This window comes from Meles meles, chromosome 9, assembly GCF_922984935.1.
Source record: "Meles meles chromosome 9, mMelMel3.1 paternal haplotype, whole genome shotgun sequence".
Lineage (NCBI taxonomy): Eukaryota > Metazoa > Chordata > Mammalia > Carnivora > Mustelidae > Meles > Meles meles.
This window is the reverse complement of record NC_060074.1, coordinates 14703493-14720802: the sequence shown is the minus strand read 5'-3', so window position 1 is coordinate 14720802 and position 17310 is coordinate 14703493. Positions and strand designations below refer to the sequence as shown.

Below are 17310 nucleotides of genomic sequence, written 5' to 3'. Positions count from 1 at the left end.
AGCATCTGCCTTCAACCCAGGTTATGATCTCAGGGTCCTGAGATCAAGCCCCATGTCTGGCTCTCTGCTCAGCAGGGAGTCTGCTTTCCTCTCTCTCTGCCAACTTGTGATCTCTGTCAAATTAAAAAAAAAAAAAAAGCTTTACTTTTAAGTAAAGCTCTATATTATAAAATTAAATGTATGATAGAATTGTGGATAAATTATAACATTCTTGATTAAATAGAATACTATTTCTTATACATTAAAAATTTATTAAATGGGGGCACCCAGGTGGCTCAGTTGGTTAAGGATCTGCCTTTGGATCAGATCATGATCCTAGGATCCTGGGATCAAGCCCCACATAGAGCTCCCTGTTCAGCAGGGAGCCTGCTTCTCTCTCTCCCTCTGCCTGCCACTTTCCCTGCTTGCCTTATCTATCAAATAAATAAATAAAATCTTTAAAAAATATAGAAGTTGTTAAATGGAATTGGAAAAAGTTCCCAGTTAAATTCATACCTCATATACTTGAGAATCTGTTTTTGATTCTTCGGAATCCTTATGGCTGACTCCTAGTGAATTGTTAGATTGTTCCATGCTGGTATATTCAATTCCATTTTCTTCTATTAGTTAATAGCTGAAAAAAGTGTAAGTATCTGATTAAAGCACTTAACATTTTTATGGAATGTTTGTCTTAAATAAATCTCACATTTCTCCTACTGTGTTAACCCATACAATCCAGGTTAAATAATTTCCATTCTATATATTAAGAAAATTCTATAGATTAAGAAAATAAACATTTTTGTTAAATGACTTGCCAAGGCACCAGAATACATTCAGGCCAAAACAAAGATTACCATTATGTAGTTTCTTCATCTTACTCTTGATTACACTCATGTACTGGTTAATTAAGATTGTTGTTATGGGACAGGTACTTTTCACCCTTTCAAATACTTCTAAAATTCTCATTTTATGAAGATTTAATGCAAATAAAGGTTCTTAATTTTATGAGTTGGGCACATGCTATTGTAGCATTAGATAATTTTAGAAAAGATGTTTTGGTGTAGACAGATTATACACAAACAGATCTTACCATAATGCACATCATACCACTAATACTGGGTTGACAAACTTCGAAAATGAAGAAATATGTATTCCAAAAGTTTGAGGCACTTAGGCTTGGTACAGTGGTAGTTCTACTGGTGACCTGGCTTTACACACACACCGATACATACACAGACACACACACACACACTGCCCCCTTGGGATATTTGGCAATGTTTGGAAATATTTTTGGTTGTCAAAAATGAGAGGAGTGCTACTAGAATCTAATGGAGAGAAGCAAGGGGTACTACTAAATATTTTGGAATGCTCACGGCAGCCTCCAAAACAAAAATATCAATGGTGCTGAGGTTCAGAAATCCTGGCCTACTATAATATAACAAATACTAGATTCTGGATTATCTGAAAGTAATGATGCTTTAAATCTCAAAACTGGAGTAAGGTCAAAACAAAGCTGGTGAAGAATAACACTGGAAAATTTATAATATAAAATAAACTTCATAGAATCTTTTTAAGAACCCACACATTTAATTTTATTTTTAATAAAACAGCACAAAGTCTTTTTTTTTTAAATTCTGAAAGTCTTATTTTTAAATTAACATGCATTAAATTGAACTTCCTTTTTTTGTTTTCGCTATGTAGTTCCATGGATTTTAACACATGTAACCACATCACAGCCAGGATATATAACAATAAAGTCATCCTATGCTATAATTTAAATTTATACCTTGTACTTAAGACTTAGTTGGTATATATATTTGAACACACTGAAAACTTATTTTTCTTTGATAGCATCCACACATACATTTGTAAAATTAACCATTTCAGAAAATCTACAAGGTTTGCCATTTCATATTTCCAAAATATCATACTTCTATTCAAATATGAATTGTAATAGGTTAAAAATCAGTCTTATTTTTAATATATAACTTTAAAATATCTTAAAGTTGTTTCTCTTTTAAGATTTTAAATTATCACTTGTATTCTAATTCATTACAAAAATCCCAAAAACCTATAGGTCCCTCTCAGGTTAAGGGCAATTTTATTTGATAATGTTCTGGTTCTGTTCCGTTTTGAATTTTTTACATATATAAAACTTAGGAATAATATGTTTTATATATAGTTTAAAAAATAAAAAGAAAGTTCCACTAATGGCAATATGGTAGATTAGGTAATATAGAAGGCTCTCTTGCTAGAAAACGAAAAAAAGAAAGTGGGTCTAAAAATACTTTGTGACTAGGAGCTGTTACAGGACGTAACAAAAATCAAAGGCCACTCCCTGCTGTCTACGTCCCCTCCCCCACCAAACAAAAAAAAAGAAAAAAGAAAAGCAAAAACTGTGAGCCAAAACCGAAGTGAAAAGCACAAGCCAAGCGGCAGCAGTACTAACACACAAATTTTATAGCTGGGAAACTGGGGTGTGGATAAGTAGCTCTTAGGGGAGGGGAAATTAAACTTCCCAAGATAAGACTAGGAACCTGAAAGATCTTGAGACAATAGTTTAGCTCAGCTTCTGGTAAGAACAAACAGAGCTATTATTTGGAGGAACCCAAACCCAATTAAGGCATTAGTTCCCTTTCATATCGAGATTCAATATAAGCTTATACTCAGAGTGCCAAAAACACAAGGAAATAAACCATCAAAAGAAAGAGTCAGCAAAGTTAGACACCTCCTTAAACTTCAGATATTGGAACTATCTAACAGTGAATATAAAACAACCATTGAAAACTCAAAGAAATAAACTGAATGAATAACAGGAATAAGCAAGTAATGAGACTGAAAAGTTTAATCTGAAAAAGAACCAAACAGAACTTTCAGAAATTAAAAAAAAAAAAAAGTAAGTCAATGGATTCATTAAATAGAATAAATTTGGAAGAAAGAACTATTAAATTAGAAGCCATATTTTAAAAAATTACCCAGAATTCATCACAGGAAAAACAGAAGATAAAAAACTAATAATTTTTCAACACTGACTCCACAGATAATAGAAAATGTACCAAAATTAATCAAAAGAAATCTATACCCAATGTAGTAGAAGTAGAGAATTCTAAAAAGAAAGGAAAATCTGAAAGTGAAGCAAGAGAGAGAAGATCACCCATGGGGTACTGACATTAGATATACAGACGACTACTCAATAACAACACTGGCAGAAGTCATGTTAAAAAAAAGAAAAGTAATTCTCAGCATATGATTATATAAGCTCAAAACGATTTCTTTCACAAAGCAGGGTGAGAGAGAGAGATTTTAAGATTTTAAAAAACTAAGGGGTGCCTGGGTGGCTCAGTCAGTTAAGTGTCTGTCTTCAGTTCAGTTCTTGATCCCAGTGGGATCAAGCCACACATCGGGCTCCCTGCTTAGCAAGGAGTTTGCTTCTCTCTCTTCCTCCGCTGCTCTCCCTGCTTGTGCTCTCTCTCTCTCTCTTTCAAATAAATAAATAAAATCTTTAAAAAGAAAAAGTTTTTAAAAAACTAAAAGTTTACAATGAATAGATCCTACACAAAAGAAATTTCTAAAGAATACAGAGAATAAAAATGATACCAGAGGGAAATCCAGAGATGCCAGAAAAATGGTAAGCTAGTAAATTAATAACTCTAAGAAAAATCCAAATAAACACTGTCTGTATAAATAACAATAATGCTATTATAATTTTTTATATGTGTGTTTTAAGAATAGAAATAAAATACTGAAGAACTAAATAAAATACACATAACTCAGGAGGGGGTGATGACAGATATACACAGTATATCAGTGTATCAAAACGATAGGATGCAGGGAAAGCAATGTTCAAAGGGAAATCTAGAGCAAATATGCCTATATTTAAAAAGAAAAAAAAAGAAAAAACCTCAAAACAATAACCTTACATTATTCTTCAAAAATAAACAAGAGCCAACTAAATTGAAATCTAGTAGAAGGAAGAAAACAATATAGATTAGAGAAGAGATAAGCAAAATCAAGAATAGAAAAGCAAAAGAATTAATCAGTCTAAAAGTTGGTTCTTCAAAAAGATTGATAAAATCGACAAAACTTTATCTAGACTGACAATAAAAAAAGAACAGACACTAATAACTAGAATCAGAAATCGAAATGGGACATGACTAAAAAATCTTACATAAACTAAAAAGATCATGAGAAAATACTAAGAACAAAGGTACACCTGTATCTATTCACCTATGGTCTTGGTCTTGTATATAGAAAATCCTGAAGAATCCCCCAAAACACTGTCAGAGCTAATAAATTCAACAAAGTTACAGGATAAGATAAATATGCAAAATTCCATCATATTTCTAAAAAAAAAGGGGGGGGGGTGCCTGGGTGGCTCAGATGGTTAAGCATCTGCCTTCAGCTCAGGTCATGATCTCCAGGTCCTGGAATCAAGCCCCACGTTAGGCTCCCAGTTCAGCAGGAAGTCTGCTTCTCCCTCTCCCTCTGCCTCTCCCGTGTTCATGATCTCTGCCTCAAATGAATAAATAAAATCTTAAAAAAAAAAACAAAACAACTCCATTGCATTTCTATATAGTAGCAATGAGCAATCCCAAAATAAAATGAAATTAAGAAAATGATTCATTTAGGGGCGCCTGGGTGGCTCAGCGGGTTAAAGCCTCTGCCTTCGGCTCAGGTCATGATCCCAGGGTCCTGGGATCGAGCCCCGCATCGGGCTCTCTGCTTGGCTGGGAGCCTGCTTCCTCCTCTCTCTCTCTCTGCCTGCCTCTCTGCCTACTTGCCTACTTGTAATCTCTATCTGTCAAATAAATAAATCTTAAAAAAAAAAAAAAAAAAAGAAAATGATTCATTTACAATCTTATCAACAAGAATAAAATACTGATGAATAAATTTAAGGAAGAAGTGTAAGACTAGTACATTAAAACTATAAAATACTGTTGAATAAAATTAAAGATGTAAATAAATGGAAAGACATACCGTGTTCCTGGAATTCGAAGACACAAACATGGTAATACTATCCAAAGCAATGTATAGATTCAATGCAATCCTTATCAAAATCCCAATGGCCTTTTTTTTAGTTATGGAAAAGCCAAATTCATAGAGAATTACACGGAACCTAAACAGCCAAAACAATCTTGAAAAAGAACAAAGTTGGAGGACTCATTCTTCACAATTTCAAATCTTACTACAAAGCTACAATACTCAAAAAAAAAAAAAAAAAAAGAAAGCCAACCAACAAACAAAAAACAAAGCTACAATACTCAAAAGAAGGTAGTAATGACTTGAGGATAGACATGTGGATCAATGGAATAGAATTCCCAGTCCAGGAAAAAACTCAAAACTATAGTCAAATAATTATCAACAAGGGTGCCAAAGGGATCCAGTAAGAAATGTGTAGTCTTCTTCAACAATTGGTCCTGGAACAACTCAATATCCACATGCAAAATAATGAAAATGAACCCCCTACCTCATAGTATATAAAAAAGACAAACAAATAAAAAACTCTAACATCAATCAATAACCTAAATGTAAGAGCTAAAACCATAAAATTCTTAGAAGAAAATATAAGGATAAATCTTCATGACCTTGGATTTGGCAATGCTTCCATAGCTAGAACACCAAAAAACTGTAGAGTCAAAATTAAAAATAGGTAAACTGGACATTATAAAAATAAAAACTTTTTGGGGTGCCTGGGTGGCTCAGTGCATTAAGACTCTGCCTTCGGCTCAGGTCATGATCCCAGGGTCCTGGGATCAAGTCCCGCATCAGGCTCTCTGCTTAGCAGGGAGCCTGCTTCCCGCCCTCCACTGCCTGCCTCTCTGCCTACTTGTGATCTCTGTCTGTCAAATAAATAAATAAAATCTTTAAAAAATAAAAATAAAAAAATAAAAACTTTTGTGCAAAGGACACCATGACAAGAATGAAAAGACAACCTACAGATGGGAGGAAATATTTGTAAATCAAATCTCTGATAAGGTCTAGAATATATAAAGGGAACACCTGGGTGGCTCAGTCAGTTAAGTGTCCAACTCTCAGTTTCAGCTCAGGTCATGATCTCAGAGTCATGAGACTGAGTCCACTGTCAGGCTCTGTGCTGGGCGTGGAGCCTGCTTGGGATTCTCTCTCACTCTCCCTCTGCCCCACCTTCCATCTCTTAAAAAAAAAAAAGTTCAAAGGTCAAAATAGCCCAAAAAACTTGGGAAAAAAAAACCCACCAGAATTGGAATTCTTATACTTCCTGATTTTGAGACTTGTCACAAAGCTAAAATAATCAAGATAGTTGGTATTAGTGTAAAGACAAATAGATCAATGAACAGAATAGAGAATCCAGAAATAGACCCTCACATATATAGTCATTGCTTTTTTTTCTGTTAAGACTTAGTTATTTGAGAGAGTGAGAGAGAGAGAGAGAGCAGGGGGAGGGGCAGAGAGAGATAGAATCTCAAGCAGAAATTAGGTGCTCCTAGTCAAATGCTTTTCGATAAAGGTGCCAAGGCAATTAAGAGAAAAAGGACAGTCTTTTCAAAAAATGGAGCTGAAACAATAGCTACATGCAAAACAATAAATGACACTTACCTCAAACCATATTAAAAAACCAGCTTGAAACAATCATGGCCAGTAAAACTATTAAAACTTCTAGAAGAAATCACAGGGAAAAATCTTTGTGACTCTGGGTTTGGCAAAAATATCTTAAATATGACACAAAAAGCACAAAAATATAAGTCTACAAATTGGACTTCACCAAAATGAAACTTTTGTTCATTACATTTTGGGAGAAAATATTTGCAAAACATATTCCTCCTTTTTTTTTTAAAAGGCTTTATTCATTTGACAGAGAGAGAGGGAGATATGGAGAGAGCACAAGCAGGGGGATCAACAGAGGGAGAGGGAGAAGCAGGCTTCCCACTGAGCAGGGGGCCCGACGCGGGGCTTGATCCCAGGACTCTGGGATCATGACCTCAGCCAAAGGCAGCCGCCCAACTGTGTGAGCCACCCAGGTGCCCCATGCAATACATAATGGAATTTATTTATTTATTTAAACACTTTATTTGTCAGAAGAAGAGAGAGCAAGCGCACACAAGCAGGGGGAGCAGCAGGCAGGGGAGAAGCGGGCTCCCCGCCGAGCAAGGAGCCCAATGCAGGACTCCACACCAGGACCCTGGGATCACCACCTGAGTCGAAGGCAGACACTCAACTGACTGAGCCACCCTGGCGTCCCTTGATAAAGGAATTTATATCCCAACTCTGTAAAGAACTGTTTCAACTCAATTATAACACAACCCAATAAAAAGTGGGCAAAATATTTGAGTAAACACTTTACTAAAGAAAATATACAAACAACTAGAGAAAGGCAAGTATCACATGATCTCTCTTACATCTGGAATTAAGAGATACAATCTTCCAGTTACAAAATAAGCAAGTCAGGTGGTGCCTGGATGGCTCAGTCAAGTTAGGCGTCCAGCTCTCGGTTTCGGTCAGGGTCACAGTCTCAGGGTTGTGAGATTGAGGCTGAAGTCAGGTTCTGTGCTTAGTGCAGTCTACTTGAGATTCTCTCTCTCCCTCTTCCTCTGCCCCTCTCCTTTGCTCTCTAAAATAATAAATAAATCTTTTAAAAAAAAAATTCTCTCCCTCTCCCTCCTCCCTGCTTGGTCGCCCTCTCTCAAAAAAAATAATATCTCACAAGGATAATAAGTACGGCACACAGAATATAGTCAATAGTATTGTAATACCTTTTTAATGGAGACAGATGGTACCTATACTTATCACAGTAAGCATTTCATAATGTTTATAATTGTTGAATCGCTATGTTGTATACCTGAAACTGCTATTATATGTGACCTATACTTCAATTTTTTTTTTTTTTTAAGATTTTATTTATTTATTTGACAGAGAGAGATCACAAGCAGATAGAGAGGCAGGCAGAGAGAGAGAGAGGGAAGCAGGCTCCCTGCGGAGCAGAGAGCCCGATGCGGGACTCGATCCCAGGACCCCGAGATCATGACCTGAGCTGAAGGCAGCGGCTTAATCCACTGAGCCACCCAGGCGCCCAATATACTTCAATTTTTAAAAAAAGGCTATTAAGGGGCACCTGGGTGGCTCAGTGGGTTAAGCCTCTGCCTTCAGCTCAGGTCATGATCTCAGGGTCCTGGGATCGAGTCCCATGTCGGACTCTCTGCTCGGCAGGGAGCCTGCTTCCTCCTCTCTCTCTCTCTCTCTCTGCTTGCCTCTCTGCCTACTTGTGATCTCTCTCTGTCAAATAAATAAAATCTTTAAAAAAAAAAAAAAAAGCTATTAAGCCACAAAAGACAAGGAAAACTTTAAACATATTTTGATAAGTAAAAGAAATCACTCTGAAAAGCCTGCATACTATACAATTTCAAATACATGACATTCTTGGAAAGGCAAAACTATAGACTTAGTAACAAGATAAATAGTTGCCACAGGTTAAGAAATTTTTATTGTGATGAAACAATTCTTTATGATACTGTTATGTAGATACATGACATTTTAACATAGGTTTTGTCAAAATCCATAAAATTATAGAACACAAATAGAGAACCTTAATGCAAACTATAGACTTGTTCATGATACTGTATCAATATTGGTTCATTAACTTTAAGAAATATACCACACTAGGGGTACCTGGCTGGCTCAGTCTGTGGAGCACGCAGCTCTTCATCTCAGGACTGTGAGTTCTAGTCCCATGTTGGGCACAGAGTTTATTAAATAAATATTAAAAAAAAAAAAAAGAAAGAAATGTACCAAACTAATGCAAAATGTTAATAGCAGGGAAAATTGTGCTAGCACACAGAGAAAGGAATGTTGTGGGGGCAGGGATATGGAAATCTTTGTATTCCCTGCTTGATCTTTCTTTCTTTCTTTCCTTTTTAAAAAGACTTATTTGAGAGAGAGAGAGAAGTGGGGAGGGGCAGGAAGAGGAGAGAGAATCTCAAGCAGACTCCATCCTGGGTGGAGCCAGAGGCAGAGCTGGATTCCACCACCCAAGACCATGACCCAAGCTGAAACCAAGAGCTGAATGCTTAACTGACTATGCCACCTAGATGCCCTGCTCAGTTTTTCTGTAAAGCTATTGATTTTTCTGTAAATCTTCCAATGTCCAAAGTAGAAAAATAACACTATTCAAAAAGAAAAATCTTATAGAGTCAAATGAAAATAAAGTACCACTGAGGGATGCATTAAGACTGAAATAATTGCTGTCAAGAATACAATTCAGTGGGGCGCCTGGGTGGCTCAGTGGGTTAAAGCCGCTGCCTTCGGCTCACATCGAGCCCCACGTTGGGCTCTCTGCTCAGCAGGGAGCCCGCTTCCTTCCCTTCTCTCTGCCTGCCTCTCTGCCTACTTGTGGTCTTTGTCAAATAAATAAATAAAACCTTTCAAAAAAAAATCTTAAAAAAAAAAAAGGAATATAATTCAGTGTTAAGTATATTGAAATACTCACTGTCTAGGGGAGCCTGGGTGGCTCAGTGGGTTAAGCCTCTGCCTTCGACTCCGGTCATGATCTCAGGGTCCTGGGATCGAGCCCCGCATCAGGCTCTCTACTCAGCAGGGAGCCTGCTCCCCCCATCTCTGCCTGCCTCTCTGCTGCTTGTGATCTCTCTCTCTCTGTCAAATAAATAAACAAAATCTTAAAAAAAGAAAAGAAAGAAAAGAAATATTCAACGTCTAACCACAGTGACATCAAGATTAAGAAATCTTTTTGAGGGGTGCCTGGGTAGACAGTTAAGCCTCTGATGCTTGGTTTTGGCTCAGGTTGTGCTGTCAGCATTGTGAGATCAAGTCCTATGTCTGGCTCCATGCTCAGTCTAAGGTCTGCTTAGGACTCTCTCTCCCTCTGTTCCTCCCTGCCCCCATCATTCTCCCTCTTTTTCTTTCTCTAAAATAAGTGAATAAGTCTCTAAAAAAAAAACGTTTTTGAGAGCTGAGTTTTAAATATAAACACCACTATGACAAAATAGATGATTATAAATTTGTCAAAGCTATATAATTTAAAGTTTATTGAATTTTTTTCAAGATTTTATTTAACATGAGATTTAATAGCATTTATTTATTTATTTATGGGACACAGTTAAAGAGGGAACACAAGCAGGGGGAGTGGGAGAGTGAGAAGCAGGCTTCCCACGGAGCAGGGAGCCCAATGCTGGGCTCGATCCCAGGACCCCGGGATCACAACCCGAGCCAAAGGCAGAAGCCCAGCGACTAAGCCACCCGGGGCCCCGAATGGTTCTTTTTTTAAGATTATTTTTATTGGGGCGCCAGGTGGTTCAGTTGGTTAAGCAACTGCCTTCGGCTCAGGTCATGATCCCGGGGTCCTGGGATCGAGGCCTACATGTGACTCCTTACTCTGCAGGGAGTCTGCTTCTCCCTCTCCCTCTACCTGCTACTCCTCCTGCTTGTGCTCTATGAAATAAATTTTTAAAAAAAAAGTTTGTTTTTATTTATTTGACAGAGAGCAGAAGCAGGTGGAGCAGAAGGCAGAGCGAGAGAGAAAAGCAGGCTCCCAAATGAGAAGCCTGATGTGGGGCTCGATCCCGGAATTCCAGGATCATGACCTGAGCCCAAGGCAGGTGCTTAACTGACTAAGCCACCCAGGCACCCCTGAATGTTTATTATACTTAACAATTACTAGCTAGAATTATTAATAATGACTCTATATTCTGTGATATGAACCTATTACCACCCTTTTACTGAAAAGGATATTGAGACTCACTGCTTAAGGTTATGGGGTTATCAATTAATGGGCACTATGGTAAAGCACTATGCTAAAGGTTTTTTCTTGTTTTTTTGTTTTTTAAGATTTATTTGTTTATTTGAGAGAGACTGCGAGCAGGCATTAGGGCAGAGGGAGAGAAGCAGACTCCCCAGTGAACATGGAGCATGGCACAGGCTGGATCTCACCACCCCAGGATCATGATGTAGGCTGAAATCAAGAGTTGGGAAGTTTACCAACTGGGCCACCCAGGCACCCCTAAAAGTATTTCATATATGTCATTTTATATAATCCTTTCAACAACCCTGTGATTCAGTTACTTGCTCCAATTTACATGTAAATACGTAAGACTCGGGCAATTAAGTAACTTTCCCAAGATTATAAATACACTAAGTAGCTGACCAAGGCACATGTACTGATCCCCAAATCCTACTCATTGCTATTACAACAGGAACTCTTTCAAAGTCACAGAAAAAAATTCCCTTCTTCCTTCATTAGTTACAGCTTTAAATTTTTTTTTTTTTTTTTTTTTTTTTTTGGATAGGTTAACAAATTATAGGTGCTAAAAGAAATTCTTTGTTCATTTTTTGTTCTCTACTTTTCTTGGCTGAAATTCAATTAGAGGCAGACCCTAAAGCACCAAAGCCCTCCTGCAAACAATATAAACACTTCTGATCCCTTGAAAAAGCTCGAGTTCGAATCTTGCAGACACTAATCACTGAGAAAACATCCTGCAAACAGATTCAAAAGTGGAGCTTGAGAAGAACTAAAAAGTGCAAATAGCTTAGCGGAAAGAATTCTAAAGACTTACTTCCAGTTTCCTGATAGCTGCCCTGATCCCATTATAAATTATCCCTACTAGCCTAAATGTTTTTCACTTTATTTACTTCCTCTTACCCAAGCTGAAATTTTCACTGGAGATAATAAGCCCTTTTAATATAATTTAATTTGTTTATTTGACAGAGAGATACGGTGAGAGAGGGAACACAAGCGGGGGGAATGGGAGAGGGAGAAGCAGACTCCCACTGGGCAAGGAGCTTGATGTGGGGCTCGATCCCAGGACCTCGGATCATGACCTGAGCGGAAGGCAGATGTTTAATGACTGAACCACCCAGGCGCCTCAACATTTTCTCTTAAAACTGAAAACACCCTGGACATAGTATCAGTCATTTACAAATTTGTGTAAATTTATATATTAAATTTATACAGCTTTCATCATTTAAGAAGAGTTCATGGGGTGCCTGAGTGGCTCAGTGGATTAAAGCCTCTGCCTTCGGCTCAGGTCATGATCCCAGGGTTCTGGGATCAAGCCATGCATCCATCCGGCTCTCTGCTCAGCAGGGAGCCTGCTTCTCCCTCTCTCTGCCTACTTGTGATCTCTGTCAAATAAATAAATAAAATCTTAAAAAAAAAAAAAAGAAGAAGAAGAAGAAGAAAAGTTCAGAATAGCTACCCTGGAAAGTTTAATTTGGCGGTGAGAAAGCAAGTACACCTGAAGCTCAGAACATTTAAAAGGGCTTTAGCAGAGGCCTAAGCTATGCTGCAATGAAGAAGACAGGATGAACGCCCCAGGGAATTATACCAGGAAAGGTGGTGAAGATGTTAACAGAAGAACACCGCCAAACATAAACCACCTACTTCAGGATTTTATTCAGACTGGGATTTTGCCACTCAAAGAGAATTTCTTTTTCCGCTGTGTTTTGGAACTCAAAACTCAAAATTTTCCTTTTAGTATCCACAGGCTAAAGAAATTTTATACGTTAATCTGGGAAAATACTACTTAAAGTAGTTTCTATATGGAAAAATGGGTTTCGGTATCTATTGACAAATCCATTGTTGAACTGGAAGTTGAAAGTACATTCCTATGTTACAGACATCCTTTTCAAAATCAAATTTTTTTTGAATGAAGGGAAAAGTATTACTCCTTCCTCCCTCAATTCCCCCATCAATCTGCATGCTTTTCAATCCTGACAAATGCAGGGTGACTTAAAATATCCAATATTCCCATCTAACCTCAATGTCAGTATATGCTAGAAAGTATTAACCTTTTTTTTAAAGATTTTATTTATTTGTCAGAGAGAGATTGAGAGAGAGAGAGAAAGCACAAGCAGGGAGAGTGGCAGGCAAAAGGAGAAGCAGGTTCCCGCTGAGCAAGGAGCCCCAACGTGGAACTTGATCCCAGGACCCGAGCCAAAGGCAGACGCTTAACCTACTGAGCCACCCAGGCATCCCCCTAATTTTCAATTAACTATATCAAAGTGACATTTTTAAGAACAAAGATATTAAGTAGCTAGGTGTAAAATGCCTTCTTCCAACTGGTAAACACAAACAGAACAAAGTACCTATATCCAAAGTATAATTTGATTTTTCATTAATATATAATAGATAATAGTTGACTTTTATAGAGCTGTTCCTTTCAATTAGTTAAAAATAAAAATATTACCTTCAGGTAGTAGCTCAAGTTTAAATTCAGGCCTCAAACATTTTACTATTCCCAGACATGCCCTCTCTTGTCCACTCAAGTTCTTCCTTTGAGGGGCACTAAATCATGACAGTTGTGGCTTCATTTGTGTGAGAGCTATAATTATGTCTTCACAGCAGCATTCCTTCTGTAATGAGAAAGTATTCGATATATATTTTCTTTTCCTACACATAAGGAAAACTACTAGATTTTATGCAGATTTTATTATAAAATAGCCTTTACCATCCTAGTACAGAACTGCGTTGGTGGTATAGTGGTGAGCATAGCTGCCTTCCTAGGACAGCAGAACCATCAAGTGACTCAGCTGAAGAAAACTAAAGATTAGGACTGACTTTACAGATAACTGCATGTGTCCAGGAGTACGTGACTTAACCTCTCTGTGTCAGTTTCCTTACCTAAAATGAGGCATGTGGACTACAGTTTTGTTTCAAGTCACATTCTGTAACTACTACTCAATGACCTCCCCAGTAAATTGCATTTCTCTCATGAAATATTTACTAACAGGGCATTTTTTGGAACCACAGAAGCTTGAGACTAAAGATCACCCTCCCTAAACAACGCCCTGTAAAACATCCTGGAATTGGTTTGACGAGGATAGTTCTTAAGCAAATAGTATTAGGATTACATAAAGAAAACAGAAAGAAGAAAGTATTACATGTATGGACAGTTAATGACTGGAGTTCAGAACACACTAAAGCATTACATTTTGCTGTGAAATTGCTTTCTAGAATATTTCACATCACATTAAAAGAGTGGACTTTACCTCACATCAAAAACAAAGATTAGGAAGAAACTGTTAAAAGAGAAGTTTCATGTTTTATAGGGAAAAGGGGCTTTTTATTGTTTATACATACTGAATGTATGGCAGAAAGGAAAAGACTGGCTATTCAGGCTTTTCTTTTCTTTTCAGGTCACTCACATCTCTGTGGATCATATTTGGGCCATTGCTGTTTTGCTTTTGTTCAGCAAATTTTATTTGTTCAGTACTTTAGAGGTAATTCTCTCTTAACATCTGATTATTTTGTTGAGTTTCCTCTACAGTCTTGTGTGTGGTAAAATGTATCTGTTAAAGCCAATTACCTGAGAATAAAGACCCAAACAGGGTAACTGAAAGATGAAGCCACTTTTAGTTTTAGAGACTCTCCTAATTCTAGGTCCCTTTTAGTGTCCTAAGATTTAAACGATCTTGAAATAGATTAAATATCAGTGCCAGATCTTTTAACTTATTAACATTGAAAATGTTGCTCAAAAGTACGTTAGAAAATAAAATTTCTCTATCTTTCAGGGTACATAAATGACACCAAGTTCCTTTTATGATGTATACAAAATTACTATCAGTGGTGTCAAAAATAAATCAAGACTCCTAGTTCACAAATATTTGATAGGAGATCTATATATATTTTTTAAATACGGGTTTGTAAAGTTTTAGTGTGTTAAGTCAACATCAAAATTTTAAGTATATGTAAATATATATAAACAATAACTTATTTTAAATTTTCACTGAAAAAAAATTTAAGGCCAGTGTTCACAATGTCTCTTTAATCTTAAGGTTTGCCCTCTCTATCAACTTCCCTATAATCTTGGTTTCTATCCATTTTTTACCCTGTAAATACACAACTCTTTTTACTTCTGCTCTTTGAGAGCTCTACAGATTATTTCACTTAATCCTCACATCCACTGAGTTGGATCTTACCTCTATAGATAAGAAAACCAAAGCTGTCAAGTAACTTGCCTAAGATCACAAAGAGCATTAAGGCTCAGATTCAAAACTAAGTTGGGAAAAAAAACCAAAACAAAACAAATAGAACTCTGAAGCCCATGCATAGTCTTCAGATCACACCATACCATGCTATTACATGCAGAAAAAAAAGAACCCTATAATAGAGACACGAGTCTTCCAAGCTGTGATTTTCCAGATCACACTGTGTCTTCATGAAGACCACAGTAAATGAACCATGTAGGAAATCATCCAGAACAAAAAGCCTGAAGTTCATGTTCCAAGAAAAACACTCAAAAGTACTACCCTAAGTACTGCATGGAGGAAACACCAAATACAACAGGAGTCACTACTGAAAAAAAACACCAAAGCCATCATACTGGGTGTTCAGTTGGTCTGAACACTTGTAATTTTCCTTAACTAAAGGAAGGTCTCAAATGAAAACTGTACTTTGGTGAATTCAACATTTCTGCTTTGCAAACTGAAGGTTTATCTTACGAAGTACGTATCTAGGTTTTGTATCTTACTGGTCATACTACCCCATTCAAATTAAGATCAACCTTTAGTGACTATCGGGTATTGTACTTTATTTGGTAAAGGTCAAATTGTTGACCACTAAAATTTATGAAACTAACCATACTTTCTTTGTTGTTATTTTTAAGATTTTAAGTACTCTTAAATGTTGGGCTCGAATTTACAACCCGGAGATCAAGAGTTGCATGCTTCACTGACTGAGCCAGCCAGGAATCCCTCTACCTATACATTTTCAAAGATATTTTAACCAATAATATTTTATCAATAGTAAAAAAATTATCTGAAAAAGAACCTAATGATTTGAAGATTATTTCGCGTTCTATGAATGTTAATTCAGGCAATTTTACTGCTGTATCTCAAAAATCACTTATAATTAAAGGAGAATGTTTAAAACTGTCAAATTTCTTTCCACCTCTACCAAATTCAGAAAATACGGATTAAATAGCAAGACTTCAGTTAAGAAAGTGTTTCAAGTTTCAGGTGGTCTAACTTATTTAAGGTATACAATTCTCACCATTACAAGGAATCACATGGTTACATGACCACCGGTCGTTTGCAACCCCAGTTCCTCCTTTCCTAGGACTTCAGTACAGAGGTGTTCTTTTTCTCTAAGAGAAATTCCTCTAACCATGAGGCCATTCTCCCTTATTTGTTCAGGCTGGCAAAGCTTCTAGCCAAACTGACATCTAAATGATAATGATGGGATAAATTTAACATTTACTATGTGGCAATTAATTCTCACAGTGACCCAAGTGTGGCACAGAGCAGTTAATAAGTAGCTGAGGCATTCTAGAAAGGTGAGTGAACTGAAAATATCCTTTCATTATCATTGCTTTCCAGTAAAATATTATTTTTCCGCTTGCAACTGTTTAACTACTTTCTCACAGGCTATGGTTGATTTCAATACCAGGTGCCTACTTAATTGCAGCTCATCTTTAAACAACGCAAAGGAAAACTTAAGTTGTTTTCACCTGCACACATACCGCTCTGCCCACAAATTCTGCAATCCAGTTTTGCCTGATTCTAAACTGCTGTCTCTTGAAGACCCCCTCTTGCAGTTTTGGCGAAAGACTTAAAAAAGTAACTTTGAGTTCTAGATAGCATCTCTCCCTCCATCGTCCCACAGCGAAACAACTAAATTCAATTGGAGTAACTCTCCGGACCATTTAGAGTTAGGCATAGGCCTTTAGGTAACTTCAAGACCGAGGGGAAAAAAAAAAAAAAAGTCAAACAGCGTAGGAGAATGTGGGGGAGGACGCCTTTTCCCTACTAATCAGAAGATATAAAAGGGCTCCTAAGGCGGCGGGGGGGAAGGCAAAACAAAAAACACAAAAGCTATAAAGCGGAGCTCTTGGCTGTGCGAAGGACCACACACCAGGCGCTCCCGCCCAAGGGGTCTGGGTCCTTCTCCGTGGCGGTGGCGTGTCCTGGGGCTCGGCAACCCTCTTCCAGACACTTAATCTCCGCCTTCTCCAACCTGCCTTCCCGAGGCCCCCCGGCGCAGTCCCGGAAGGGCGTTAGTGGGCCTCATCGTGTGGGGCCCCGAATAGGCCCCGAGGCGGGGCGCTGAAGTCACCACCCGGGCCCGACTACGGCAGGAGCCCAGCGTCGCTCAGGGAGCAGGCTGGTCCGGAGGTGACGGGAGGAAGAGGCAGGAGGAAAGAAATGGGGGTTGGGAGGTTCCCGTTCGTGGGCGCAGACAACTCGGCCAAACCCCCAACTCCCCCAGCCCCGCCGCCTCCGAGAGCCCTACAGGGCGAGGAGGGAAGTCCACAAGGTGCCGGAGCGGAGGGGAGAAAATTCAAAACGAGTCTACTCAACCTCGTCTTGGCTCCGAGGCCCTGCCATGGAGACCAGCACAATGCGCAG

The 17310-nt window shown here is 38.0% G+C and overlaps 1 protein-coding gene across 11 annotated transcripts in view; it reads right to left on the bottom strand.

Annotated features, from left to right (window-relative positions):
- Positions 1 to 17199, bottom strand: part of CARF (calcium responsive transcription factor) — a 115933-nt gene extending 98734 nt beyond the window's left edge. For 6 of the 11 annotated variants that reach the window (XM_046018691.1, XM_046018693.1, XM_046018694.1 and 3 more), the window contains exons 1-3: positions 16413 to 17197; positions 13152 to 13317; positions 496 to 613 (exon numbers count right to left, since the gene is read on the bottom strand). In XM_046018691.1, the coding sequence (XP_045874647.1) occupies positions 496 to 573 (78 nt within the window). In that variant the 5' untranslated portion in view covers positions 574 to 613; positions 13152 to 13317; positions 16413 to 17197. Of the gene's footprint in view, positions 1 to 495; positions 614 to 9439; positions 9493 to 13151; positions 13318 to 16412 lie in introns of those variants that run through there. The other 5 variants (XM_046018687.1, XM_046018688.1, XM_046018686.1 and 2 more) reach the window with 3 other exon arrangements.
- Between the last annotated feature and the right edge of the window lie 111 nt (positions 17200 to 17310).